We start from the raw sequence: 27434 nt of genomic DNA on the forward strand, positions 1-27434 counted from the left end.
TACCCTCTCCCCTCCTCACCAAGGCATGTCTTTCCCCCTTGCAAAATACGTTCATCCATCCCAACTTAGAAAGTCTTAACCCATCCCAGCATCAGCTCTAAAACCCAGAATCTCACCTAGATTTAATTAGCTTAAAAAGTCTCAAATCTCATCTTCTAAATCATCTAAATCCAGTGTGGGTGAGACTCCGAGTATGGTCCACCCTGGGGCAAAATTCCCATCCATCTGTGGACCTGTGAAGCCTAGAAAACAAGTTTTGTGCTTCCAAGGTACAATCGTAGGAGAGGCAGAGGGTAGACATTCCCCTCTCCAAAAGGGAGAAATGGAGAGGAAAAAAGGAGTCACAGATCCCAAGGAAATCCATAACCCAACAGGGTACATTCCATTAGATTTCAAGGCCTGAGAACGATTATCTGTGTCTCCATGCTCTGTCCCCCAGCTCACCTGGGCGGCACCTGGACGGTGGCCCTGCCGTCTCAGCCTGTGACAGCTTCAGGCAGCTCTGCCCTCTCTGATCTCTGCATCTTCGTCTTTGCCTTAAGAGTCATTCTTCTTCCCTTCCATCCCATTTCTTGCCCTTTCAGTTCAGGTTTGTATTTTTCTATTGATATGAAATTCGCAGAACCTCTATCAGTTTCCAGGGGGATCTCAAGGCAATCCATGCTATCTGACCCACCCTCCCCAGAGAACCTTGTCTCCATCCCCAGCCTTTGCTGGGATTGATGATTGGCACCATCAGTCACACACCTAATCTCTTTGGCATAGAGTTGCCCAGCCACACCGTTTCCTAGAAAATTTTGCAAATTATCAAGTGCTGGTTCCTTTGTATTAGCAAACTCAATCCATAACGTGGACTGACTCCAGCTTCTACATTCCATTTTTTGAAGAATGTGTGTGTGTGTGACTTTATGCTCATAAGTTATATCTAATAAGAATTTACCAACGGAACTAGTGAAGGCATAGAATTTAAAGTGTGTCTCTAAATGCAAAATGTATAACTGCCTTCAGTGCTATTTATTACTTAAAAAAATGTTTGGAGGGGGAAGGTAATTAGGTTTATTTATTTTTAATGGAGGTACTGGGGATGGAACCCAGGACCTCGTGCATGCTAGCCATGTGCTCTGCCCTTGAGCTGCACCCTCCCCCTATTCCAATACTGTTCAAATGGGGAAAAAAATGTACAAACTACCTTTGAGTTTTATTAATTTAAAAATTTGAGGTAGAGCTAATATCTGTCTTCATTTACTTGTTTTTTAAAATTACCTGCCTTTTTTCACCAGAATACTGGTATATATAATCTTTCTCTTTCTCTCTTGTACATAGCATAGATAAGCTCCTTTAAAAACTGAGATTTTATAGCAAAATGTGAAGAAATGCTAGTCACCTGAAATCAGTGATAGATGTGAAGAGTACAGAATTAGAAATGGAATTTTCCAGAAAGAAGTCAGTATCAGCCCTACTGCCTATGGACATAAGCTTTCCTCTTTCATGGATGTAACAATGTGTATTTTGTTGTCACTGTTAAACATAAGAAGTACTTTATACACCTGCACACCCCCACAGCCACAAAATCTTTTCTTTTTTTAACCATCTTGATCTTTTATTTTTCCTAAACATTTTGCTTAGTTTTAATAAATATTACATGTAAAATGGGAATATTATATAGATTTTTACATTTTTTTTTCCTGCTTCAGAGACAAAGCTCTCGCAGAACCAGTGATTCATGCACACATACCCCGTATACATCCCCTAATTGAGGCCATCTGTCATTAGACGACCAATAACTGCTTCTTAATGATGAGAAGGAAACCAGCTATTAATGAGCTGCTGCTTGGGAAGTACTGTCCATTCATTAGCTCTAAAGTGCTGACCGAGCTTTAAACGTGCAGCTTCCGTTCTAAAATCAAACTAAAAGTAACCGCTCTATAAAAACGGCTGTCTTTTGTTGCTTTGTTTACCGTATTGCTTTTCTCTGAATACGAAAGCGCTGTAGAAAATTTGACAGCGATTTATGCGTTACGTAGGCGCCCGTTCAAGGCAGGTTCAGAGAAGCTGCGTGTAGCTTAGGTGAAGGCAGGCGCACGAACAGCCCGGATGCCCCCCTGTGCCCGGCCGAGGGGACGCACGTCAGGGCTGCTGGCGGCAAATTCCTTCCCTTAATCCCCTCCTGGGCAGCCCAGCCAGGAGGCAGAAAGGGCCTGCGTCTCTGTGACATGTCAGGGCCCCATGTTCCTGGAACCTCTGAAGTTAATACAGTGGGTGCTTTTGTGTCGAGTAACTCGGGGCTCCTGTTCAGGAGACACGGATGAGGAACCTGGGGCTGGGCTGTAGCTGTGGCCACAGGGTCCGATGCAAAGATGAATGACACACACTTGGTCTTACGGGTATTTCCAAGAACAATTCAGTTCCCCTGCATTGTAACACGTGACTTGCTCCAACAAGTCAAAAAAGCATTCATTGCTCCAGTATTTTCAAAATTAAAAAGAAAAAAAGAATCCAATCATTCATTTCTTAGTACATTAAACCTATATATTTCAACATTATATAGGAGGGGTGGCAAAATGCAGACATGTTTTACTTGGCCTCAGCACTGCTGTAAAACGTTTGCATTTGAGTGCTTTTCCGTGGGGCACGTGCTCTTGAATTTCCCGCCGCCCGCACATAGCCAGCCCTCTGCACTCATGTGTGCACCCTGCCTTGTCTCTAGAAACAGCTGACTCTGGTGCCTGGGAGGCTATCAAGACTTTTGATTCACCTTGTATTAGCTGAGTCTTTTCTCACCCATATATATGTGCCAACATTTTTGTTTTAAAAATGAAAGCTTTACTAAAACTTTGAAAAAAAATAATTAGGGTGAGAAATAAGATCATCTTTCGATGTCTTACCCATTCCAATTTATACGAATGCACAGATACTGTCTCCTCTACATGTTTCTATGGAAGACTAGAAACTTATGTTTAAAGAATAGGAAATAAAAGGAAAAAGAACGCTACTTAAATCTGACTCTTCTCTAGCTTTTAGAGTGGCAGAATATGTGGTTTTGCCCTTGAAAGGATACTTGCTATTTCAGAAAGAATACATATGTCACCGAGAATTTATCACTAGATGAATATCCATCAGTAGCAATATACAATATAAATGAAGCTCAAGCTGAATTACGAACTTTGTCCTTAACCAACCACTGAATGAAGGCTTAGTTCCTTTTTAAAATCGTACCTTTTTGCATGACTTCTGTGAGCTACTTGAAACCAGCAGCCTTGCTTCACACAAAACATGAAAAGAAAATAGTTGGGCAGATTTTTTTTTTTTTACCCCCTTGGCATGAGTCTATCATGCCATGTTGGCTTTGAACTGAGTTCCCTGTTACTCCTGGTAAGTTCAGAGGGGAGATAAGCCCCTGGCTCCCCAAATAGGTAAACACATTATTTATGTTTATTCATAGCAAAGGTATGTTGAGTTTAAAAATGGGGCCAGAGTTTCTAAGCTAGAATTACAAGACATGTATAAAGCAAACAAAAAGTAAAATAAAAAGTCATTTAAATGAAGGATGCCTGCCAGTAAGCATCCTGAAAGCTCACAGCTCCTAAAATGTTTTAAAGTAGTGGAGAGACTGAGAGAGTCGAGAAAGGAAAAGGTAGCCTTTGGTAAGCAATCCCAAAAAGGCACGCAGCTTAGAACGAGGTCCTATTTTTTATTTTGTCTTTGTTTTATTTTTTTTTTAATTGAAGTATAGTCAGTCTACAACATTGTGTCAGTTTCTGGTGTACAGCATAATCATTCAGTCATACATGAACATACATATACTCATCTTCATATTCTTTTTCATTATAGGTCACTACAAGATATTGAATGTAGTTCCCTGTGCTATACAGTATAAACTTACTGTTTATTTTATATATAGTAGTTAGTATCTGCAAATTTCAAACTCCCATTTTATTCCTTCTCACCCTTTTCCCCGGTAACCATGAGTTTGTTTTCTATGCCTATGAGTCTGTTTCTGTTTTGTAAATAAGTTCATTTTAAGTTTAATAAGTTCATAACACATAAGTGATATGATATTTGTTTTTCTCTGTCTTATATACTTCACTTAATATGATAATCTCTAGGTCCATCTAAGTTGCTGCAAATAGCATCCATTCTTTTTTATGGCTGAGTAGTATTCCACTGTGTGTGTGTGTGTGTGTGTGTGTGTGTGTGTGTGTGTGTGTGTGTGTGTGTATATACACATACATACATACATACACACACACACACACACACACACACACACACGCACACACAACTTCTTTATCCAGTCATCTGTTGATGGACATTTAGGTTGCTTCCATGTCTTGGCTATTGTAAATAGTGCTACTGTGAACATTGGGGTGCATGTATGGCTTTTAATTAGAGTTCCGTCTTGATATATGCCCAGGAGTGGGACTGCTTGGTCATACGGTAACTCTAGTTTTTTGAAGTCCTCATTTTTAAATTAGCCTGCTGTAGAACTGAAGACGATTGTATTGGGTTTTTTGGCGGTGTTAAATATTCTACCTAAACAGCACTTGACAGTAGTCAAAGAGCTTTACAAAGATGAATATAACCCTACTTAGATGGATTCTGCAGGGCACATAGAACTGTGCGCCTTTGTCCACCTAAGCACACCAGGATGAAAAGGCTGGAGGGCAGAGCCCAGCGTCTGACTGCAGCTCTGGATGAGCCACCGGTGGGTGCTGGATTGTTCATACCTGCTGTTCGCCAGTTCACACACGATACTGTATCCCCTCATTCCTTTGCACAGGCCCACAAAAGACACAGAAGGAGGAAAGAAAGTTGTAGTTCACTGGCATAATTTGGGCTCCTGGAAATTAAAAACTCTTCGTCACCTTGCTGATTTTGTACTGAAATGAAAAAAAACTGCTTATCAGTAAATCCAGCCTCCTGCACAGTGCCTGGGTTAAAACAAACAGAGCAAATCCCATCAAAGAGACATTTTGAAGTGAAGATAAGGCTGAATTCCTGGAGAAATACCCCTGTGAGGTTCCATTATTTTTCACTTTGCATAATTATCTATTTTATATTTAGGGTAAAAACACCCCTTCCTTAAAAAATTGAATGCTGTTTATACTTGAAGCTGATGTTTAAGGCAGTTGGCAAATTTTCAAAGATTAAAAAACAAGTTTGAATTTTTGCCTATAAACATCTGAAGACATACCTAAAAATAGATACATTTAGCAATAGGCGTGCAAAAAAAAATCTTACTATTTAACATCCATTATAGCAAGTATTTTTTTTTATTAGGTAAACAGATGTGAAAACAGAATATTTCTTACTTGAAAAATTTCTCAATTCTATCATCACCTTAATTGCCATTAAAATAAGCTTCGGGTATTAAAATGATATAGCTAGCCATCTTTCTTTCCTGCCTTTAGTGTCTTAATTGCCTAACAAAATTAACTTATCCTGTGGAGCACGGGGTGGGTAAGAGCTGCTTTGGAGACCAGTTTCCCTCTACCCATCCAGCCACCTATAAACGAGTTCCCAGCAGTGTTTGCTAGGGTAAGCTGGTAACGATAATTTCCTGATGCACAAACAGATGATCATCACTTTTTGTCTTCCCCAGTTAAACACGTCCGGTTCCTCTGACTTCATTACAAAGCGGTGAGATTTTCTAGCACCCTGCTTTTCCTACCTGGACGGTGTTCAGCTTCTTGGCTCGTAGCAGGGCTCCCAGGAAGCCTTGACTTGCTCAGCCCAGCAAGTCAGTGAAGTCTGCAAACCACACGTACATCTCAGTTCCTAGACTGACCACTGTGTGAGCTTGGATAAGCCCCTTAGCAACCTGCGTGCCTCTGTCTTTTCAATCTAAAAAATGAGAGTTTAGTAATATCTTATTCATTGGGATGCGTGGATCAAGATAATATGATGGTCAACTAGGACAGTGCCTGGAATATAATAAATGCCTAATAAATATTACCTGATAATATAATATTTCTTTTTTGAGTTAGCATCATTCCTTATTCAAGGAATTATTGAATGCCGGAAGCTCAGCATTCTAAGCATTATGCACTTTCATTAATGCAGCCTACAATGGCATTAAGTATTTTTGTCTAATTCATCTATACGTTAGGTCTCCTATTATGCATTCCTAATATTAATTGTTCTCTGTTGTTACTTAAATCCATCATAATTAATTCTGAAGTGTTACCTGTTTCCCGTGCTAACAAAACTTAAGTTCACTAGAAGCAGACATCCTGTCTGTATCGTCCACTGTAACTGCAGTGTCTTGCACACTGTATGTGCTCAGTAAATATTTTAATCAATGTTTTACTTAATTAAAACTGTCCACTTTTGCAGAGGTGCTCATGTTCTGACACTTCTTCCTCACGTTGTGTGTATAGGTAATGCTTTAGATTTAAGTGTAAGGCTACACTTGTAAGCCTGTTAAATTCATCTTATAAAATATTAGCCTGGAATGAAGTTGTTCAAATCCTGTTGCTGTTGACTTTGCGCACTGTTTAGCATTCTCCTTCCTTCTTTACATCCTGTTTCTTGTTATTACCCAGATTATTCAGTATTTTATCAATGTACTTACTTGTCTCAATTTAAATATTGAACAGCATCGGGCTTAGGGCAAAACCCTGAGGCATGCCTTCTAAAGACCTTTCTTCTAGGCGCAGCTGCGTTCATCAGTCTGTGCGTGTGGTCCTTCTGTTGGACGTGAACCATCCTCGTGGTGCTCTCTTTCAGCAACTCTGCTTTATTTTATCACATGCCTTGTTCTGTGTGTAGAAAATCCCTGTAGATCCTGGAAGGTCTGAGAAGTGAGGGCACCAGGTGTTACAGAAAGTGGAATTGCATGAATATGGAAATAAGAGAACTGGTTCCGTGTACCTGAGAAGTTATTAGGCCCGCCAGGTCTCCTCCCCATTGTGTATTACCAGGGGACCTATTTCTCTCCCCACCCAAGTAGGAAATGAGAGATTTAGAGGCAAAGGCTCTAAACCCAGGGATATCAGGTATAGCAGCAAGAAAAATATACTGAAAATGGGCAAAATAAATTCTTCAACCCAGAGGTTACATATCTCCGCTGCAGGCCCTTTTTACTTTTTGGCTCCAAAAACAGAGACAGCCTAGTTCTTGTCTCTACTGAGGAGACTAGAATCCTCTCAAAAATTGAGGAACCAGAGAAGAGAAGAACTGTAGATCCTGGCACTGAAATATCAGAAGCAAAACAAAAACCAGAACATTTTGAAATATAGTTCATATCCTCAGAGAGATTTTAAAAATAAAAGCTATTTCCTTAAAATGAGAAATGAATGCATGAGAAAGAGTAAACAAAATCAAACTCCTGGAATATAAATAATGCACAAGAGTGTCAAAAACGTTTTAAGAATTGGAGGGCCATTTGGGAAATTACTCAGAAACTTAAAAAAAAAAACAGACGAAGAAAGGAAAATGAAACAAAGGTTTTTTTAAAGGATCAATTTAGGAGAAAGAACATCTGACTAATGAGAGTTATAGGAAGAGAAAATAGGAAGACATTATCAAAAATATTGATATATTTTTGGTGAAATATAGGGTGAAAGAACCCATAAAGTTATCAGGAACAGCAAATGCAAAGAAAGACCTATGTCAATCACATTATCATGAAAGTTCCAGAACACATGGGATAAAGAAAAGATTTTAAACACTCCAGGGAGGGGGAAAAAAAAAAAGTCACGTATAAAGAATCAAAGAGCCAAAGGACATGAACCAGCAAAAACCATCCTCAACACCAAAAAAATTTGAGAGCAAAACCTGCAAAATTCTAAGGAAAATTCTGTATCCAGCCAGATGATCACTCTAGCATGAGGGTAAAGAGAATTTAAAATAATTTTCTGGAATATATCTTCCTCATAGCCTTTCTCAGAAGGTTACTGGAGACTATTCTCCTCCGAAACAAGAACATAAGCCAAGGAAGAAGTTTCTGACTCCAATAAGAGGTCAAAGGAAGAGAGGTAGATGGAAAAAGAGGGTGACGCTGGGTAGCAAGCCTAGAGAATGCTCTTTCCAGGTTGGAATAAAAGGATAGAGTTCCAGGAGAGCAGGTCCCCTGTTGGATCTGATGATGATGGAAACCATTCCAAGGGGTTTCGTATGTCTTAGAGAATTTGAAGAATATTAGTGATAGTGGCTGGGAATCCTAGCCAATCTGAAATAGTGTCCTGGAATACAAACATCACACACAGAAAAAGAGTTTTAATATTGAGGCAATAAAATTTTAGATAAGAAAGTGTACTCATGGTTCATTGCTTGGCTCAAGAGTGAACAGCGCTGTGTGATTCTGGGTCTCAGCGGGTAAGAGGTAACAGAAGAGTAATTGAAGACGGTTTAATAAAGGGACTGTTTACATAGGTGTGAGATGGGCTAAGGACATCAGGAAGAGACGGTGACGCACCCTAGGACTAGCAAGTGAGAAAAGCCTAGGGGAGCGATGGAAGGGAGCTGTTAGCACAGCCAGATAGGAACTGAAGCCCTGGACGAGGGGCTGTCTGATGGGACCCGGGAGCACAGCTGCTATCAGACCATGGCACGGCAGGAAAGGGTTAAATACCTTTTAACCCTTTTCACTGGGGGATAAATACCCTGACACTTTCCTCTCTAAACTCCAGTCAGGGCTTCCTGTTGATGAAACCCTAGCAGCCAGAGAGCAGGTGAGCCCAGCTGATTAAGTTCATGGTGGTTTTACACCCAGGAAGCAACAGTAGACAGTACATCTAGAGGAAGAAATTGAGACTGTTCAGCGTAGCAGCAAAAACTGAGTCGTTACGATTTCTTGTTGTAGGGCAAGTTATGTGAATGCCTACATGACTTAATTTAACCAAACCCGGGGGATCATAGGCAGAGACCTTTGGATATGAAAACATTTCATATCAAGCGTAGAATGGAATTCAGTGCAGTGTTCACACGCATGCATGCATGTGTGCACGCACACACACACTCTTCCCCTGTATCTTTACATGACTGCCTCTTCTTTATCATTCTGGGTTTTTTGGCTAATTGGCTTATGCATTTTTCTCAGAAAGACTTTCCCTCTTGAACACCCAAGCATTCTTTCATATCACTCTATTTTATTTCACTTTTAGTGGTTATCACTGTCTGAACTTATTATAACTTACATTTTTTATTTCTTCCTCTTGTCTAGTCTCTCCCCTGGCTCATCTCATACCTCTGTAGGTCCCTTGAGGGCAGGAATGTGGTGATCTATCTCTAGTACCTCGCTGAATGTGTAGCCTAGCAAATAGGAAGGATTCAATAGAACATCATTTAAATAATTCACTAATAAATAAAATCGGCTGTATAAGACTTTGTCTTGGATTGTACAGATGAGATAATAAAGGAACCTGTTGAATACAGCACAAGTCTCTAACTCAGGAGCCTGGTTAGATAGTTGAAGGTGTCATTCATCAAAATCAAGAATTCAGGAGGCAGAGCAAATTACGGCTGGAGAAGTAAGAGTGGGAGAAGATAAAGTGTACAATTTTGAAGTACATACGGAGTGGGATGCACCTGTGGCGTGGGCAGGAATTCATGTCCGGTAGATAGTTGACAATGTGGACCTGGGAAAAGGTCTTAATTACAGATTTAGATTTAGAGGTCTTTGGTGTAACGGGGTAGAGGAAGTCATAAACAAGACAAAATCTTGCAGGAAAATTGGGCAGAGAAATTAGCAGGCTCCAGGAGAATAAAAATGGAAGGAAAAAAAAAACTTAGTTATACTGTTCCTACCAACACGTATGATGGAGGAAGGTGAAATAATCCAGTATATTAAGATACTCTCTCTACTCTTCTAATACAAGTATATGCAAGAGCCTTAATGGCTTTACTTGCTTATTAGTTTTGAGAAGTTAGAGAACTGCGAAGAATTAATCTCTAAAAAATTTTACTTCTTGAATAACCAGTTAGTTTTTCATTATAATGGAAATAAAAGTATAAAGCTTTATATCTGATATTAGAAGAAATATGTCAACAATGGTATTTCTCTTTTTGCTGTATACCCTATACCCACAGTCAACATGGTAAATCAGAACATTATACATAACTAAGTTACAAACAGAAGTAGTCTTATTAAGGAGAAGAAAGTTAACAAAAAAAACCTATTTTACTTATGTATATACATAATACCAGCATGTAGCCAGATTTAAGTGCTGTGTTTTCTTTTTTTTTAACATTTTTTATTGATTTATAATCATTTTACAATGTTGTGTCAAATTCCAGTGTTCAGCACAATTTTTCAGTCATTCATGGACATATACACACTCATTGTCACATTTTTTTTCTGTGAGTTATCATAACATTTTGTGTATATTTCCCTGTGCTATACAGTATAATCTTGTTTATCTGTGTTTTCAATTCACAGCTAGATTATTTATTTTTAGATCATTTCATGTTGTCTCATGTATGTTCCCTTTAAAATTTAATTTCACTTTCATATAAAAGCATTATCACTCAGTGATTCAGGCATCACCATTTTGATGGCTTTTCTAATTAGTTTGACTATTTCATAATTAATATACTTGAAATATCAAAATGGATGGGTAATTTTTACACCCAGTTTAAATTAAATTATAATAACCTGTAAGCTTTAATTCCAACGTGTAGGAATTCAGATCTCAATTATATGGCTCCTTCAAGATACACAATTCAGATGGAATTATGTTTACTATCTGAGTGAACATAATGTTCATCAAAAGTAGCTGTGAAGGAATCCATTATGTAGAGTGACATTCGGAAGGGACTGTTCTTTGTTCTGCTCACTCAGCCATGCTGGTGCACCTGCTTCTAATTTTGAAACCATCTATGATTACCTCCCAGCATCAGTGTTGAAATAGCATCATTAGTCAACTTTTTCTACTTGCTCAAAAAGAAATATGAAAAGATGAAAATTGCCATGGCCACATTTTTTTTTTTTTTTTTTACTTTCACTGTATTTTTCAAATCTATTTCGCAGTGAGCCTAACCTAATTTTTGTAAAAACTCCCAGAACCTTAGAAGATCTGGGGTAACTGACAGCTGGAATATATAAAGAGTATCTGAGAGGTCACTTTTAAAGTACTCGCCCCGAGTTTTGTCAATGTATGTTTATGTAGCCATTTGGGACAATGTATTCAACCACAGTTTTGACATAAATTGTAGCCTAATCTTGTACTTTGGGAAAACTGATACCTGCAGAAATGAAAAGAAAGTCAGTTCGTGTCTCAGTTTCTCTTTTAAAGTGGCATGAATTATTTTTATTTAATTCGAACTAAAATGTTAAGAGTCAGAAACAGCATTGAAACTTGAGTTTACGTTAGCATTAAACAATAGCATGTACATATTATTTTACATGGATAAAATAAAATTAAAAATGTAGATTTATTATCAGACTGGAATTAATCTACCAGAAACTAATTAACTCCATTTATAAATCCCCTTTATTTATCAGATTTGATCATATTATGGATAAAATAATGCACCTTTCCAAGCTGCCCAGCGTCACCCTCTAGATAGCCATCATTGGCCTTAATCTTCTGACATCACCAGGTTCATAGGATTCTGATGTAGTAGCTAATGGTTAAAAGATATTAAAAAAAAAAATTCGTCTCCATCCATTGTACTTCTCAAAGTTTAATACTAAAAATATTTGTTATGAAGTTGTATTACAACTGTAATAATTATTTGTTCTCAATTTTTATTTCAGTGGTAATAGTTTTATAGCTAAAGATTCTAACATAGCTATCATGTTTAGATTCTTGCTTTGGGGAAATTTCTAATTGTTAGAATAATTGTTTTGTCATTCTTAGACTTACCATCTTCAGTAGGCTATTTGGTTCAAAGTCTTTTGATCTATAGCAATCTGAGCAGTAAAGATATATACTTACATATATACACTCACACACACAATTGAAGCATGTTCTCTTCTAGGATGTCTTTTACTATTTGCTTTTCTTGCATTTTTTTACAAAGATAATTGTATACAGTAGAAGAGATACAAGAATTTCAAATAAATAGGCCCTATTTCTTCTGTTTGAGGGTGTCTAGGGGATAGATTAGAGATTTAGGGAGAAAAATATTTTGTTAATCTGGAATTTAGGTTAATAAGACTGTGTTAAATGAAAACACCATCTTTTTTTCCTCCTTACTTTTGATGAAAGCCATAAATAAGCCCTCTTAATCTTCATAAAACTTTTTGATTTCACACAAAAAGTTTAAAAAAAAGTACTAAAAAACTTTAAAGAAAAATTTAATTCCTTATTCAACATTAGATACATCTGTGAAAATTTTGGAAATAAAAATTGAATGACCAACCATCATCAGAGAACATAACACATACAGTAGTTGTAGGTGAGAAATGTTCTATATACTGGTGCATCTGTAGGGCGATTTAGGTGAATATCAGAGTATAACCCTGGTAAGATTTATTTTGTTCAGTTTAAGCGATGACCAGAATAGAGCATGTGTGAGAGGGAGTGACAGGAGATGTGACAGGCAAGATTGTTCTCAAACTCTGAAGAGCTCTGGATGCCAGGAACTTTGAGTTTTGTTCTCCAGGAAACAAGGAACTCAGAAGCTTTCAAAGAGAAGTCAACATGATGAGTGATACATTCGAGAAGATGTGGACAAGATGTGAAGGGGGAAGTACTGGTCAGGAGGTTATCACAACAGCCCAGAGGAGAGATTTTGGGGCTCTGAATAATGTACCAGCAGTGAGCGTTTCTCAGCTGCCAAGAGGGGTTGTTTCCAAGATGGAGGTGAGAAGGCTTGGGTCTCGTCTGACTGAGGGAAGCCTGTGTAAGAGAAGAAAGAAATCTTGGCAGGATGCAGTAATTAGAACAAGAAACACTGGCGATAGAGTGGGTGTTGTTTTGATTTTTAATCAAAAAATTTTGTAAGGGGTGTCTGGAGGAAAGAGAAAATAAATTTCAAAGCATTAAGTTGATATAACTGAATAATTGGAAATTCAGGCCTGAACCTCAGAGGAAAGGCAAAAACTGGAAGTGTGAATTTGAGAGTGATGGTTACACAGATAATATCAGAAATGCCTGCCAGAGACTCACCAGAGTATTGCAACTGTGTAAAAGAGAACATTGTGTTAAAAGGGATTAAGAAAAAAATGATTTAAGGAAGTCTTTTTTAAATCAGTAGAGCCCAACCACAGATAAAGGGATTGTGTCAAAGATACTTTGAGTTGTTCTAAATGGAGAATTTTAAAACTAAAAACTCAGGAGAAACAAAAAATATTATGATTAGAAGAAAATCTTTCTTACTCTTAAATACATTAAATATATTAAAATTAAAATTAAATATATTATTTTTACTATGTTAAAAATAAATTAAAATATATTAAAATTGGTATAAAAGATACCAATTTGGTACTTTAAAATTGAAACATTTTTCTGAGATACAAAAACTATGATACATACATAAAATCTACAACCAAAAAATTCGTATCTGCGAGCAGATTTCAGAATCTCAAAGGAACGTTACTTCTAAATTTTCATTTTGGTCATGTTAACAAAGAAATTCAACATTGAGTTTTAGAAATAAGACATTCATTTTTTAAATTTAGTTTTTTTGAACAGCTACTCAGTAACAGTGCAACATTTAAGACTGCAATTTAAAAGTGCTAAGTCTCTACTTTTATTTTTAATAATAAAAACACTGAAATAACAAATTCATAACAAAAAGTATAAAATAAAAGAAAAATAATAAAATGATATCATAAAAGTTATGACCAAGAGGAAGAATTTTAGAGCAGATGACTGGGTACTGGGTTACTTCTTGCCAGCCATGTATCCATACCTATCAAATCGAGGACCATATTTATTTTGTATTTTTCTTTAAGCCAATAGTTCTCAAACTTTTATTGTTTATAAAATCATGTCAGTATGTGCGTTTGTGTAAATATTGCTACAAAGAGAGTTTGTTACCATAATAACCTGTTCTGCGAAGAGTTTGATAAAGCTCTAGGGAAAAGCTATCCTACTGTGATTTGGGTTTCTCGAGTCAGAAACCAAATCTAGCTTCTCTTTTATTTTGGGCTACTTGGATTTAGTCAAAACATGTCTTTCCTGATTATCTTTCTTGTGGCTTTGGGAGCATCTTTGCAAAGAGCAATCTTCTGTCTTGGCATCTTAATCACTGGCGTGGCCAACAAGTGGACACTGTATGGATGCTCCTAACTATGTGAAAGAAGTTACTCCCTGAGTGTTATCGTATGTGTGAGTGTGTGTGTGTGTGTGTGTGTGTGTGTGTGTGTGCGCGCGCGCGTGCGCGTGTGCTTTGATAGCATAGTAAATCACTTCTCATCATTCCAAGTAGTAAACGCATTTACTTTAAGTACAGACTTTTTCCTCTTAGCAGGAAAGCAGTTTAAATTGGAGCTCTGGGTTCTCTCCAATCTTTTATGAATTTCCCTGGAAACTCTTAGCAATGTACTTAGTTCTGGAACACTGCTATCAAATGGAAGAAGAGAAGCTTTTAGAAGGGAGAGATGTTTTCCCGCAGTTTATATGAGAAATAAATTATATTCCCTTACTTCATCTATACTTAGAGAGCAAAGGAGAAGTTTAGAGCAGTAACTTAAGTAAAAATGCTCCTATCATATAGACGTCAAAGAACATGTAAAGATAGAAGTTTAGTAACAGTCTTCAGAAAGCTTAGGCAAACTGATGCCTGAATTATCCACGTGTTTAATATTTTGCAGTGATAAGCTTGTTTGAGGTCTAAGTAAGTTTTTTTTAACCTTAAAAAGGTGCATCACTGGTACCCTGACCACCTCAATGATGACCAAAAAATGTAATTCCATATTGACACAGCAATGCCTTGAAAATGCCAATTGCTATAACCATGTAAGGTAAATAGAAGAAAGATGCCTGGATTGTGGAATCTAGCAGAAAGTTTTACTGGAGTTTTCTAATAATTTTTATAGACAGAGAAAAGTTAATGAAAATAATACAGCATATTTAACAGCTGGTGGAGAATATAAAGTCCAAGAAAAAGTGGACTTCTTGGGCGATGTAAAGGCAATGTTTTTTTGAAACCTACTGTCAAACAGCTGAGTGGAATTAATCAAATTTTATTTTTTAAAAAATGTCTATGTCAGGTACCTGAGTAAAGAATTCCTTAGACATATGAAATGAGTTAGGAACTCAGTCTGTATGGTCCAAGTACCAGATTAGTGCTCAGCAAAGTCAAGTTTGTCCCTGCCGAGTCTTTATGGACAGAGGACAAAGGAGTATAAACCAATATGAAATAGTGTGTCAATGGAAGGGTCATGAGTAGACAATATCTACTCTTCTGAATCCCTCCCAGTCTTGCCCTCTATCTGTAAGTGATCCCCTATTCTAAGCCCAATGTTTTGGTAAATATGAAATGTTTACTTATATACAAAAAGGAGATATCTATTGATAAGGCCGTAGGCTAATTATAGAAGTCCCCATAACTGTTTCTTTAATCTGTTGTATATTTTTAACCAAAGAAACCTGGATCGAAATGAGTCTGCATAACTTATTGCAATGCTGGTGGTCATTCCGTCCTACTCATGTGATCTTTTTTTGCAGACTTTTAAAAAAAACTTTGAAATACACTTATAAAAGGTAAGATAGGATTTTTTTCTAGTTTTTGATGAATAAAATTTATTTCATGCCTATGCAGCCCTTCTGTAGCATATAAATATTATCCTCTTTTGAAAATAATCTTCATAGCAACCCAGGGGGTAGACTGTCAGCTTTGAGAACTTTGGGAACTAATGATGATTAAAAGTTGCTTGCAGAGATAAAATGTGACTCCAGGGGATGTTTATTTTTTATGTTATTAAAATCTATGCTTCTTTGAAACTAATAATAGTCATCACTCACAAGAAAAACATGAATTAACTTTATATTAAACTTTGCCCCAAATACGCTGCAGAACAGATTTTATTGGGATTTTTCACATGTTGTATTTCTCAACCTATAGTGGACTGCCAAAACATTAATAATGCAAGTCAGTGTTTGAATACAGATGACTCCCCACGAGTCATTTTGATTATTAATGGAATTAATTATCTGCCTGCTCAGTGCAGTTACTGTGGTTCGGAATTACAGTTAATAATGAAAAGACTGAGGCACACTTAAAAAATAGCGTGTTTAATAATACAAATTAATTCTATCATACAGAGAATCAAAGAGAAAATATTATGGGAACAATGCCTTCTCCCTTCTCCCTTTTCACTCATCATTAAGATACTTTTTCTGTGGGTATATTTTATTGTCATTTTCCAAACACAGAAAAAGAAACTGGTAGAGTATGACAAGACCCACCAATTTTCCAAAACTAGAAACTCAAATTTTATCTATCATGTCGTCTAAGTTGCTTTCAATCAGGAAACTGGGAAGTTACACCAGTGGTGGAAACTGTCTGAGGCTAGTCTCTTCCCAAGGACTTCAAAATTGCATTGAAGTAGAGAACAGTATGTATGCCTTCTTTCTGAGCTGAAGTGGCTACATGTCTTTACAAACCTTCACAGCCCAGCGGTTTTCATGATGCTTTAAATGTGGTGATTTTATGAGTGTAGCGTAGAGCAAAGCAGAGCTGCTCGTGTGGGTTCAGAGGAAGGACATCATGTGAATGCATATCTCTGTGCCCTTGCCCCATAATCTCAGGAAGACTCTGAGGCATTTCCGCTAGAAGCCTTATAGTCCAACGGAGTAAATGGACTATTTTATAGGAAATAGAAGTTATATGTATTGAAAAAACCAACCCATGTAAATATCACAGATTCATCCATCCATCTTCCGATGAGCTCTACTTATTTAATAAGCTTAAGCTGAATGAATATTTAAAACATGTCTGCATTCTAGTACAGAAGAATGTATGTATGTATATTATAGTGCATATAACAATTTCTGTCCCCAGGCAGGGAGGAGATTGGCACTCCTAGCTGGGAGACAATGTCATTGCACCTTTATAGAAGACTTTCAGATACTGCTGCATGAGGTGTCGTCACCATTTTCCACTTGCCCTGTCATTGTAACAAGCCATGTAAATGACAGTTGGTTACAGATTCTAAAATTCTAGTCGTTGCTGTGTTTCTGTACCACTAATGTGGCTTTATTGAAAGTTCTTTTTTCACAGCAGCACTGGAATTCGTATGATCATTTATCTCAAAACTACCTACGACACAACTTCCAGCAACAAAAGATTCCCGGAAATATCATCTTCAATATCTTAGAGTATTTAAGCTCCTTTACTATGTATAATAAAATTTTCATCATGGTACCCCAAAACAAACAAACAGCACATGTATTGTTAGGTCTTTAGGTTAAAGTCCCTATTACCAGTGGTAAATTTGGTGAAGGTCCCCATCTCCTTTTGTGGAGAACCACAGTCTAAAACCACCATCTTTGAGTACTTTCTATTAGCAGAGTAACTTCCAGAATTAAAAAAAAAAAAAATCTGAAACTTGCTGTCTTCCCAGTCTAAACAGTAGACCCAGTGATACCCACAAAATATGATTCTATCAAGGTCTTTTCTTTAGTGCAGTTTCTCCCAAGAAAAGTGTTATTCTAAAGTAATTTACCCACCCCACCAGGGATTTCTAAGATTTAAATGTTAAGAGGGAATTACAGTTGGACATTGATACACTGATTTAGGTCAGTACATTTTTTTTAAGGCAATGCTGGGAAAATTCTTATTTTCAGTTTGATTTACGTTGAGGAATTTTGCTGTTTATTTCATAATCTTATTAACCTGAAAATGAAAAGCGTATAGATCATGTGTCTAAGGTCTCCAGCTGAGTGTAATAATCAGAGTCAAAGAGATCAGTTATAGATGAAAAGACCAGAAGAACAAGAGCAAAATCACAAGTGCCTGGGTCTGATAGTGATGGCAGTGCTCTCTCTGCATGAAAGACTGGAGCGTCTGACCACAGCAATCCCGCTGGTTCCATAGAGCAGACTTATTCCATGCTTCCTCATTGTCTAGTACTTGATGCCACAAAAAATACATTCCAAATTTTGTTTCCCTAAACCTGTACTCTAAATTTACACACTGTAAAATATTCTGATTATGAAAATAAAAACTCCTAAGAACTCAGTGGAAATCTGTTTCTAATTCCTTCTTATTAAAAAAGAGAAGAACAGATGAAGAATGCAGTAGGCAAGTGAAGTCATATATGTTGTATATATTTTAGATTTTATAAACTCCCAGCTGAAGGGAAATTCATTCAGTCTGTTTTCCTATGAGCAGATATACAATTTATTGTGATTTCAGTCACTTAACAATTTGACGTGGTGAGGTTTGGGAGCACCATTTGCACATACTAGTGCAAGTTAAGAAAAGCTGAAAAGCTTGGGTTTATTCAGGGCCGTATCAGGCGGTTGTGATTCATGTAATGGGCTTATTATGGAATCAACACACAATAAATTTTTCTATAGCCATAAAAAAAAAAAAGAGAGAGAAAGAGAACAGACTACCCCAAAAAAAAAAAAATTCGAGAAGGCCAATCTTTGCAAAATTTTTTGCAAATTATTTCTCTTCATGTAATTTTTAAGCCTATTTAAAATTTTTTTTAATATAAAATTCACCCTCGCAGCAATTTCCAGTGTTGTCACCACATGCACCTTGCTGTGCCACAGATGCCCCCAAACCATGCCCCCTACCCTGAACGACTGAATCACCCAATGAACAACTCTTAACCCCTCCAGCCCGCTGCAACCACCATTCTGCTTTCAGTTTCTATCTGTTTGACTACTTAATCCACAATAAGTGGAATTATGCAACATTTGTCTTTTGTGATTGATTCATTTCACTTGGAGTTAGGTCCTCAAGGTTCATCCCTGTAGGCTGTGAGACGCTTTTCTTGTTTTCTTGAGGCTAAACAATATTGCCTTGTTATTTCTACACCACATTGTCTTTATTCATCTGTCAGCAGACATTCAGGTTACTGCCTTCTCTTGGCTACCATGAACAACTCTCTTCATGTAACTTGAAATTCAGCTGGAAATCGTAAGCTGCTCCGTCTCCAATCTGTCTCACATTGTAACTTTGCTTTCCTTTTTTAGTGTTTAGCAAAGTTGTGGAAAATGTACACACGCGCTGACTTAACGTTGGCTGTATTTTTTTTCCTTATTCAGTGCAGACGTGTAGATACCAATACAGTGATAATCCTGTTCAAGGTGAAACAACATGGCGGCTTGATGAGTAATGAAGTGCTGTTGTCGTTGCAGGACGAGGCTGCGCCAGCTGACAAACAGTGCAAACCAGAGGCGGCCCAGGGCACTTACTCAACCTCAGCTGCTTCAGGCTCGCAGGAGGTGTTGTACATCAACGGAAATGGGACCTACAGTTACCATAGTTACCGAGGGCTAGGAGGGGGACTGCTAAATCTGAATGATGCTTCTAGTAGTGGTGAGTATCACACATTATGTCTTTTGTGTTCACTGATTATATAAATTCTCTAAACCTGAGAGAATGAGATGAAGCAAGTGTTAAAAGCAAACATCAGTGCCAAGCTGCTAAAAACAAGACCATTTAGTATATTATGTCCATCTCCCTACAAGGACATCGTTCTGTTCTGTTGCTGTTTCTAAAAGTAGCAGCACTATTATGCAACTGAATGATGGCTGTTTTATACTCAAAAAATCTCAGCTAGGGAAATAGCTTTTTTTTTAATCAAATAGGTGTACATTCTTTCCTTGAAGCTATAATGTACTATTTGCAAAAAAATAATTGACATATTTTCTCAGTGTTTAAAGAGGTTTTTAATTTGAAAAACTTGAGGCACCAGGAACTTTACTGACTGGCTGAAACATACACAGTCATCAAACCTAAGAACATACACACTGAAACAACACACAGAAATAATGCGTGGATCTCCCCCCAGCAGCTTGTCAGTGACAGCGGCATGTCCACCAGCAGTGAGTGGGGCACTGAAGCCAGCTTGTGCTGGCTCATGCTTGGTAAATTTTTAGGAATTTCTTGAGCTTATATGTCACAATGAATTCCAAATGTGTACTATAATGCCATACATAGATTAGGAATAAAATACATGGGTGAATTTCTTCTACAACTGGGTTGTAGGAAAAACTCCTAAACTATACTTAAAATCCAGGGAAACATAAGTTTCAGTACACACACACACACACACACACACACCCCTTTTGCATGATAAAAACATAAAGTAAAAATTAAATGACAATGTGAAAAATTATTAGCTATCTATATTACAAAGAGTTAATAGGCCAATACATGAAAGTCTTCTAAAAGGAAATATTCAAAACTATATATTGAAAAAATAAGGCTAGAAATATGAACATACAATTGTCATAGAAAGCAATGCAAATGTCCCTTAAATACAGGGCAAGTCACTCAAACCCACCCACTCCTAATAAGAGACATGCAGTTTCTCTCTGCCAGATTAACAAAAATCTGTATAGTTACAGAATATTATTCCTTTGACAAGGCTGTGGGAGCAAGGAGTACTCTCACGCATTGCTTGTAGAAACACAAAAATTCAGAGTTAACTTGATGATCTCTAGCAAAATTAGATATATGATTACCATTTGACCCAGCAATTTCTTGAGGAATCTCTTGTTAGGAATTTATCTCAATGACACATTGGCAAAAACACAAAAGACATATGCACAGGGCTACTTGTTGCAATGTTATTATAAATGCAAAAAAAAATGTTACCAATAAAAATGTCCATCAAGAGATGGCTAGTTGATTCAATTATAGTGCATCCAAATAAGAGAGTAATTTGAAGCTATAAAAAGTAATGTAAAATGTCTTTACATACTCCAGGTATGCTAACATTTATTAAAGAAGGATATATATATAATTTTTTAAAAGTTGACAGAGAGACTGGAATGGGGGAGGAACACTATGAAGAAAGGAAGATAAGCCAGAATTCTCTGAGTTTACTTGGTTTTTATAGTTTGTTTTATAAATTGAACTTTGAAAAGTTTATATATTTACATAATTATGAAACAAACTGATTGTAAGAATCCCTAATATTGAAAGAAAAATTATGCAAACGAACTTTGTCTGTTTAATGAGTGGTTTTCATCGCTCTGTAGAGAGGAACTTTTCCAAGTGATCTCAAAAGTCGTAATTTGACTCCACAGCATGAAAGCTTATGATAAAACCTTAAACTATTTTCAGCAATCATATTATTATTTTGGAACTGTTGTCTGTGTATTATAGTTTAAAGCCAATTTGCAATTATGTTGGTGTCAGTGAAAGCTGGGAGTTTCAGCAGGGGGCAAAGTAGATACAGATGTGAAATCAGTAAGTTTACGCAAAAAACTCCACAATCTTGCATTTGAATTGGTGGTGTCACTGAGAGCTCAGTGTAGTTTTGTTTTAAAAGAAAAACCTATTTCCTATCTCTTTCTGCTGAAAATGCCTGGGAACAAAGACCAATTTGAAAATTCAAATTAGGTTTGATGGGCTTTTAATATATTGGAAGGGATTGCATTATTAGTATCAAATGAGTGTATCCTGGAGAAAATCACTTACCTTTGGAGTATCAGCAAAATGCTCTGAGTGTATTCAGGTGTATTTCTGCTGGCAGGCTGGGGGCTCTGTGGTCTGCCTTGAAAAGTCCTGTAAGAATAAGATCACTGAGCTTTAGTCTACATTACTTGCCCTCCAGCTCAAAAGAGCAGTGCTTCAAGTGGAAGAGAAAAAGAAAGCAGTTTATTTCAGAAAAAAAGATTAAGTTTCAAGTGTATATTCAGTTTTTCAAAAGCCAGCTAGCGAGCCTTCTCAGCTGTTTTCAACTCTTATTTTTATTTGAACAGCAAAGCAGCAGGAAAGAGCAAGTCCAAGACCAGAAAAGGAAAACATAAACAAAAGCTAAGCTTTCTTTTCGCTTTTAGGAAAGCTGGAAACTCGAACACTTCTTTTTCAGTATTTTACGTAAGAAGTAAGAACTGGTAGGTAGTTCAGAACTTAACCATCAAATCAAACAATTTGGGGGAAACAAAGTATATTCACTAAAGATTTGATTGACGTGAATTTTTGCTTTCTAGATTTGAAAAATCATTTACGAAGTTAATCCAACATTAACGCATAACAGTAACTACCACTCATTGAGTCAGGATGGTATTTCAGTGTTGTCTCCATTTAATCATTATGTCACCCATGAGATCTATTCTGCAGTTTGAGGGGAAAATTTGTAAAACTAAACTTGCCCCCACTTGGAAAAATCATGCCTAGGTACCACTTTTTTTCTCCCCTAACACGACTGAAACCTATTCTGTGAGGCTCAGAGAGACTGAGTGACAACCCAAAGTCCCTCCTTAATAAAGGGCGGGGCCAGGGCTTGGACACGAGCATTCTGACATCAGAGGCGGCTTTGTAAACCACTGTGCGAACAACAGTCTGAGTAACGGGAAGCAAGGCCCTCACTGGTGAGGTAAGCTGGTGAGCACTCATCTACTTTCGGTCTCCAGAAACTCCTATTTTGGATATTTCATGTAAATGAATGAATCATACATGCGTGGTCTTTTGTGTCTGGCTTCTCTCACTTAGCATGACGTTTCCCAGGTTCGTCTAGGTTATGGTATGTATCAATACTTCACTTTTCTAATTGCCAAATGATGTTCTATTTTGTGGATGCGTCGTATTTTGTTGAGCAGTTCAACAGGTGTTTAACCTAACTCATGGGCACTTGTTTTTTTCCACTTTGGGGTTACTATGAATAATGCTGCTATAAACATTTATGTAAAAGCTTGTGCATATATGTGTTCTGAGGTACATACCTGGGAGTGGAACTGCTGATTCACACATGTGGTAGCTCTGTGTTTTAACATTTTAAGGAAACAGCAGACGGAACATGGGCTGTTTTTCAGTCATTTAAAGTTTCTCTCAACAAGTGTTGTAGTACTGACAATACAAATTTTGCACTTCTTTTGTTAATTTTTTTGCTAAATATTTCCCTTTGTGATGCGACTGTGGGTGGAATGCTTTCCTTAAGACATCATTCTATGTTTTTCTATTTTTGGGCATAGTTTGGGAAGTAGTGATATTAATTCTTTAAGTGTTTGGTAGAACTCAGGAGTAATGCTATCTGTGCCTGGGGTTTTCTGGGAGGTTTTGATTCCTAAATCGATCTCTTTACTTGTTAGAGATCTACTTACATTGTCTATTTCTTCCTGAGTCAGGTAGTTTGTGTAGTTCAAGGAATTTGTCCATTCAATTGAAGTATCTAATCTGTTGACACAAGTGTTCATAGTACTCCCTCATAATCCTTTTTATTTTTGTAAGGTCAGGAGTGATGCCCTGCTGTCATTTCTGATTCTGGTTGAGTGTTCTCTTTCCTCTTGGTGATTCTAGGGAAAGCTTTGTCAGTTTTCTTATCATTTCAAAGAGCAAGCATTTGGTTTCATTGATTTTACTGACTGCTTTTGTAGTCTCTCTTTCATTGATTTCTACGCCCGTATGTGTTACTTCCTTCATTTGGCTGACATTGAGTTTGGTTTGCTCTTACTTTCTAAGGCCTTAACCTGAGAACTTCTGACATATATCTGAAGTCTTTTTTTCCTCTTTGTATACAGACAATTACAACTATAAATTTCCTTCTATGCACTGTCTTATCTGCATCATTAAGTTTTGGTATGTTGTGCCTTTACTTTCATTCACCTCAAAGCATTTTCTGATTTCCTGTATTCTTTCTTCTTTGACCCATCAGTTATTTAGGAATGTTGTTTAATTGCCATGTATTTGTGAATTTCCCACCTTTCTTTCTGTCAATGGCTTTGTATAATTTCAGTCCTTTCAAGTTTATTGAAGCTTGTTATACGGCCCAGATCATGGTCTATCCTGGAGAATGTTCCATGTGTACCCAAGAAGAATGTGCATTCTGCCATTGGTAGTGGGGTATTTTGTAAATGTGTTTTAGGCCTAGTTGGTTTATAGTGTTGTTCAAGTCTTCTGAATTCCAGTTGATCATCTGCCTAGTTTTTATATCCATTAGTGAAAGAGGGGTATTGAGGTCTACAGCTACTGTTGTTGAATCATTTATTCTTGCCTTCAATTCTGACAGTTCTGTTTCATTTATTTTGGCACTCTGTCATTAGGTACATATATTGTTTATATTGATATATCTTCATGACAGATTGATGGTTTTATCATTGTAAAATATCCCTCTTTACATCCAGAGACTCTTTTAAGAGTCTCTTTTGCCTAATATTAAGTATTTATGTAATATCAAGAAAAGACAGTGGTAACTTAGATTATCATGGTGATACTAGAAAAGAAGGGAGGTGGGCAAAGCTTTGGACATGGAAGTGACATATAGAAGAATATAGAACAGATGTTTACCTCTACTCAAATACAACCAAAATCATTTATCTTTGCTCCGTAAAGGGTTGAGTTATTTTAGGAGCCTATTGCCAAGTGAAAAGGTGGGGCTTCTTATTTAAGAATTTCAAGATGGTGAGAACAGAGCATTAAACAAAGCATGGGACACTTCTGAGTAGAATTCTGCAGAACCACACATTTGATGTCCCATTTTGGTACTTGATTTATTCAACAAGTTGGAGGAAGCACCGTGTTCTCATGAAAAAGGCAGGGAGTGACTCGTGAGGAGAAAGATAATATATACAATGAGGGAAAAGATTGAAGACACAGTGAGAATATTTTTAGAGAGTTTTTTGGAAAAGAGAGGAGAGAGCTTTGAAGCAACTGCCAATCAAGAGTAAAAAAATGAGAGGGAAATTAAAGGAAAAATATTGCTATAAATTATTAATGAGCAGGGCTTGGAAAGTTCTCTTCCCTTCTACCCATTCCCCACAGAGGAACCAAGGTAACCCCAAGAAAAGGAAAACCTGATCACATCACTTCATTATCTAAAACCCTTTTATGGGCTCTCATTGTTCTTAGAAAAAGGACATTATCCAGCTCTTCATGCCTCAGGGTCCTCCCAACTGAAGTTTTCTTTGACCATTTTTTGCCCCTGCATCCCTCATTGATTGCTCATCTTTTAAATTCTCAATTCCTATTCTAGATCAAGTATAGTCATAACTAACAGCATCCTGATTTTGTCCCTTGAAGCATGTACCACAGGGCACACACACAAACACACACATGTAATCACAATACACTGGTATTCAGTGCCCAGTTGTATTCAGTGATGTTCAAAAGCCACATGGGAAATCTAGCACAGGTTCCAGGTGTACTTACTGGTATTCTTACCAGTTTTTGTAAATTTGTTATTTGAAGGGTAAATTCTATTGTGCTGTGATGAAGTCCACCTTGTCTGTAATTCTCCCCTAAACAAACCTCACCATCATAGAATAGAATCTAAAAGACCTGAAAAATAATTTGATAGCAACCTCTTTATTTTTAAAGGCTACAAGGAAAGAAACAGGCCAGCAAAGTTAGGTGACTTGCTCAAGGTCACACAGGTCAACTTTTTGGCTGTTTAGTTAATACATCTTTTGACTTTTTGTATGATGAGATAAAGACCTCTTAAGGACCCAGTAGAGAACAACTTTGAACAATTCAGGTTGTGTACTGCTGAGAAGAAATGGGAACAGCAGAATAACCAGTATAGCAAGCAGCATATGAAAATGACAGGGCTTTCTCTGAGCAGTGGCCTTGGGCTGAGTGTGAGTGAGTTGGGGGGGGGGGGGGGAGGAGACTAGTCTGAGCAAAAGCAGCTTCAGATTTAAACCAAAGAGAATTTCTCCAACTCACATTTGAGAACAGACTCTCTCTGTAGTAATGGTAGCAAGGGCAGTGGTTAATTTCCTGTTGTAAAGAAGCTTTAAATAACATTTCTTCTCAAAACCACATTCTACCTGTAACACTGGCATTGGCTACGGCTGTTTTGATTTTTAGTCTTTGCTTGTTTTACCTGTGGAAAGGCACCTGGACTGATCAGGCCTGCAAATTCCTTTATTTGGGGATTTTTCTTCATAAATTCTGGGAACCCCAAACATTCTGAAGTTTAAAAATGGTATTATCTTTGGCTTACTTTTTTCCACTTTTAAGACATCAGAATCGTCATCCCCTGTAGCAGATTTGGAACTGTGGAGAAAGAAAAGTACATCCATATACATGAATCTCTGGAGCTAAAAAGGCATCGTGGCAGATTAGCATTCTGTGCGATGCCAGCCTCATAGCTGATGGTTGACAATGCCAGTTAATCCAAGTTTGAGAATTTTAGGTTTTGTCCAGATTTTCTGAAAAGTGTGGGGAAGGGAGCAACCACTTTCAGGAGACCAGTTTGAATTAGGTACACACATCTGACTTAATTTATAAAGCAGACAAGACAATCAGAATTTAAACCATTAATGGAGAAACTTATTAATGAAATAACACAGGTTGGTAGCATAAATAAGAGGGCAAAGATTGAAGGAGATAGAATATTTGTAGAACCTTTTGAACTAATGCAGTAAGACATGAACGTTGCAGGTTATACTTTGTTCAAAAAGAATGAGAAGGCAGAAGAATGACAAGGGTCATCTTCACAGCATTTGGATTTAATTTAACAAATACTTTTGGGTTCTCATGTTCAAATCACTGTAAGAAGTACTTCTAGTCTCTTCAGGCTGCTGTAACATAAATACCACGGACTGGGCGGCTTAAACACCACACATTTATTTCTCACAGTTCTGGAGGCAGGGAAGTCCAAGTCTGAGGTGCTGGCAGATTTGCTGTCTGTTGAGAGCCTGCTCCCTGGTTCACAGGCGGCCATCTTTTCACTGTCCCTTTCATGCAGTGGAGTAGGGGAGCTCTCTGACGTCTTTCTCTTATTAGGGCACTAATCCCATTCATGAGGGCTCCACCCTCATGACCTAATCACCTCCCAAAGGCTCTACCATCTAACACCATCACACTGGAGATTAGGTTTCAGCAAATGAATTTGGGGGGAGGAGGGGCAGGGGAATGCAAATAGTCTGACTATAGGAGGTACTTTAAGAGAAAAAAAAGGTGAATAAGACAGAATCACTGACCTCAAGAAGCTAACAGATCAAAAAGGTAAAATATTTCTCCTCCTTTTGTCTAAACATCAGAATTCTTTAAGACATTAAATGGTACTTCCTCTGTGAAACCTTTCTCCACCTCACCACTCTCCTGCAGGTGCCTTTATTCTAGCGTTTATCTCATTGAATTGGGACATAGGTTTTCAAATATTTTTCCCTAAATAGATGTTTCCTTGAAAGCAGAAACTCTTTCTTATTTAGTCTTACATCCCCTGAATAAGGCCAGAGATCTAGTAAATGCTTGATCATATTGGCTTAATGAGTGAACAGAATTTTAAAATAGACCACTTACTGACAGAGTCAAAAAACACAAAGAATTATTTATGTATATTGGACAACAGGTGAATGGGTTATCTTAGATTGAAAACAAAGACTGAGTGGCTGAATCTGAAAACTCTGGGTGAAGGAAGGCTGCAAAGAGTTTTATAAACTCCTGTGTAAGTCTGAATATAG

The 27434-nt window shown here is 37.3% G+C and overlaps 1 protein-coding gene across 8 annotated transcripts in view; it reads left to right on the forward strand.

Annotated features, from left to right (window-relative positions):
- Positions 1-27434, forward strand: part of NOL4 (nucleolar protein 4) — a 239867-nt gene that overhangs the window by 190053 nt on the left and 22380 nt on the right. For all 8 annotated transcript variants that reach the window (XM_064481518.1, XM_031438989.2, XM_031438990.2 and 5 more), the window contains one exon: positions 19212-19392. In XM_064481518.1, the coding sequence (XP_064337588.1) occupies positions 19212-19392 (181 nt within the window). The remainder of the gene's footprint in view (positions 1-19211; positions 19393-27434) is intronic.

The sequence above is a fragment of the Camelus dromedarius genome, chromosome 32 (assembly GCF_036321535.1).
Source record: "Camelus dromedarius isolate mCamDro1 chromosome 32, mCamDro1.pat, whole genome shotgun sequence".
Taxonomy (NCBI): Eukaryota; Metazoa; Chordata; class Mammalia; order Artiodactyla; family Camelidae; genus Camelus; species Camelus dromedarius.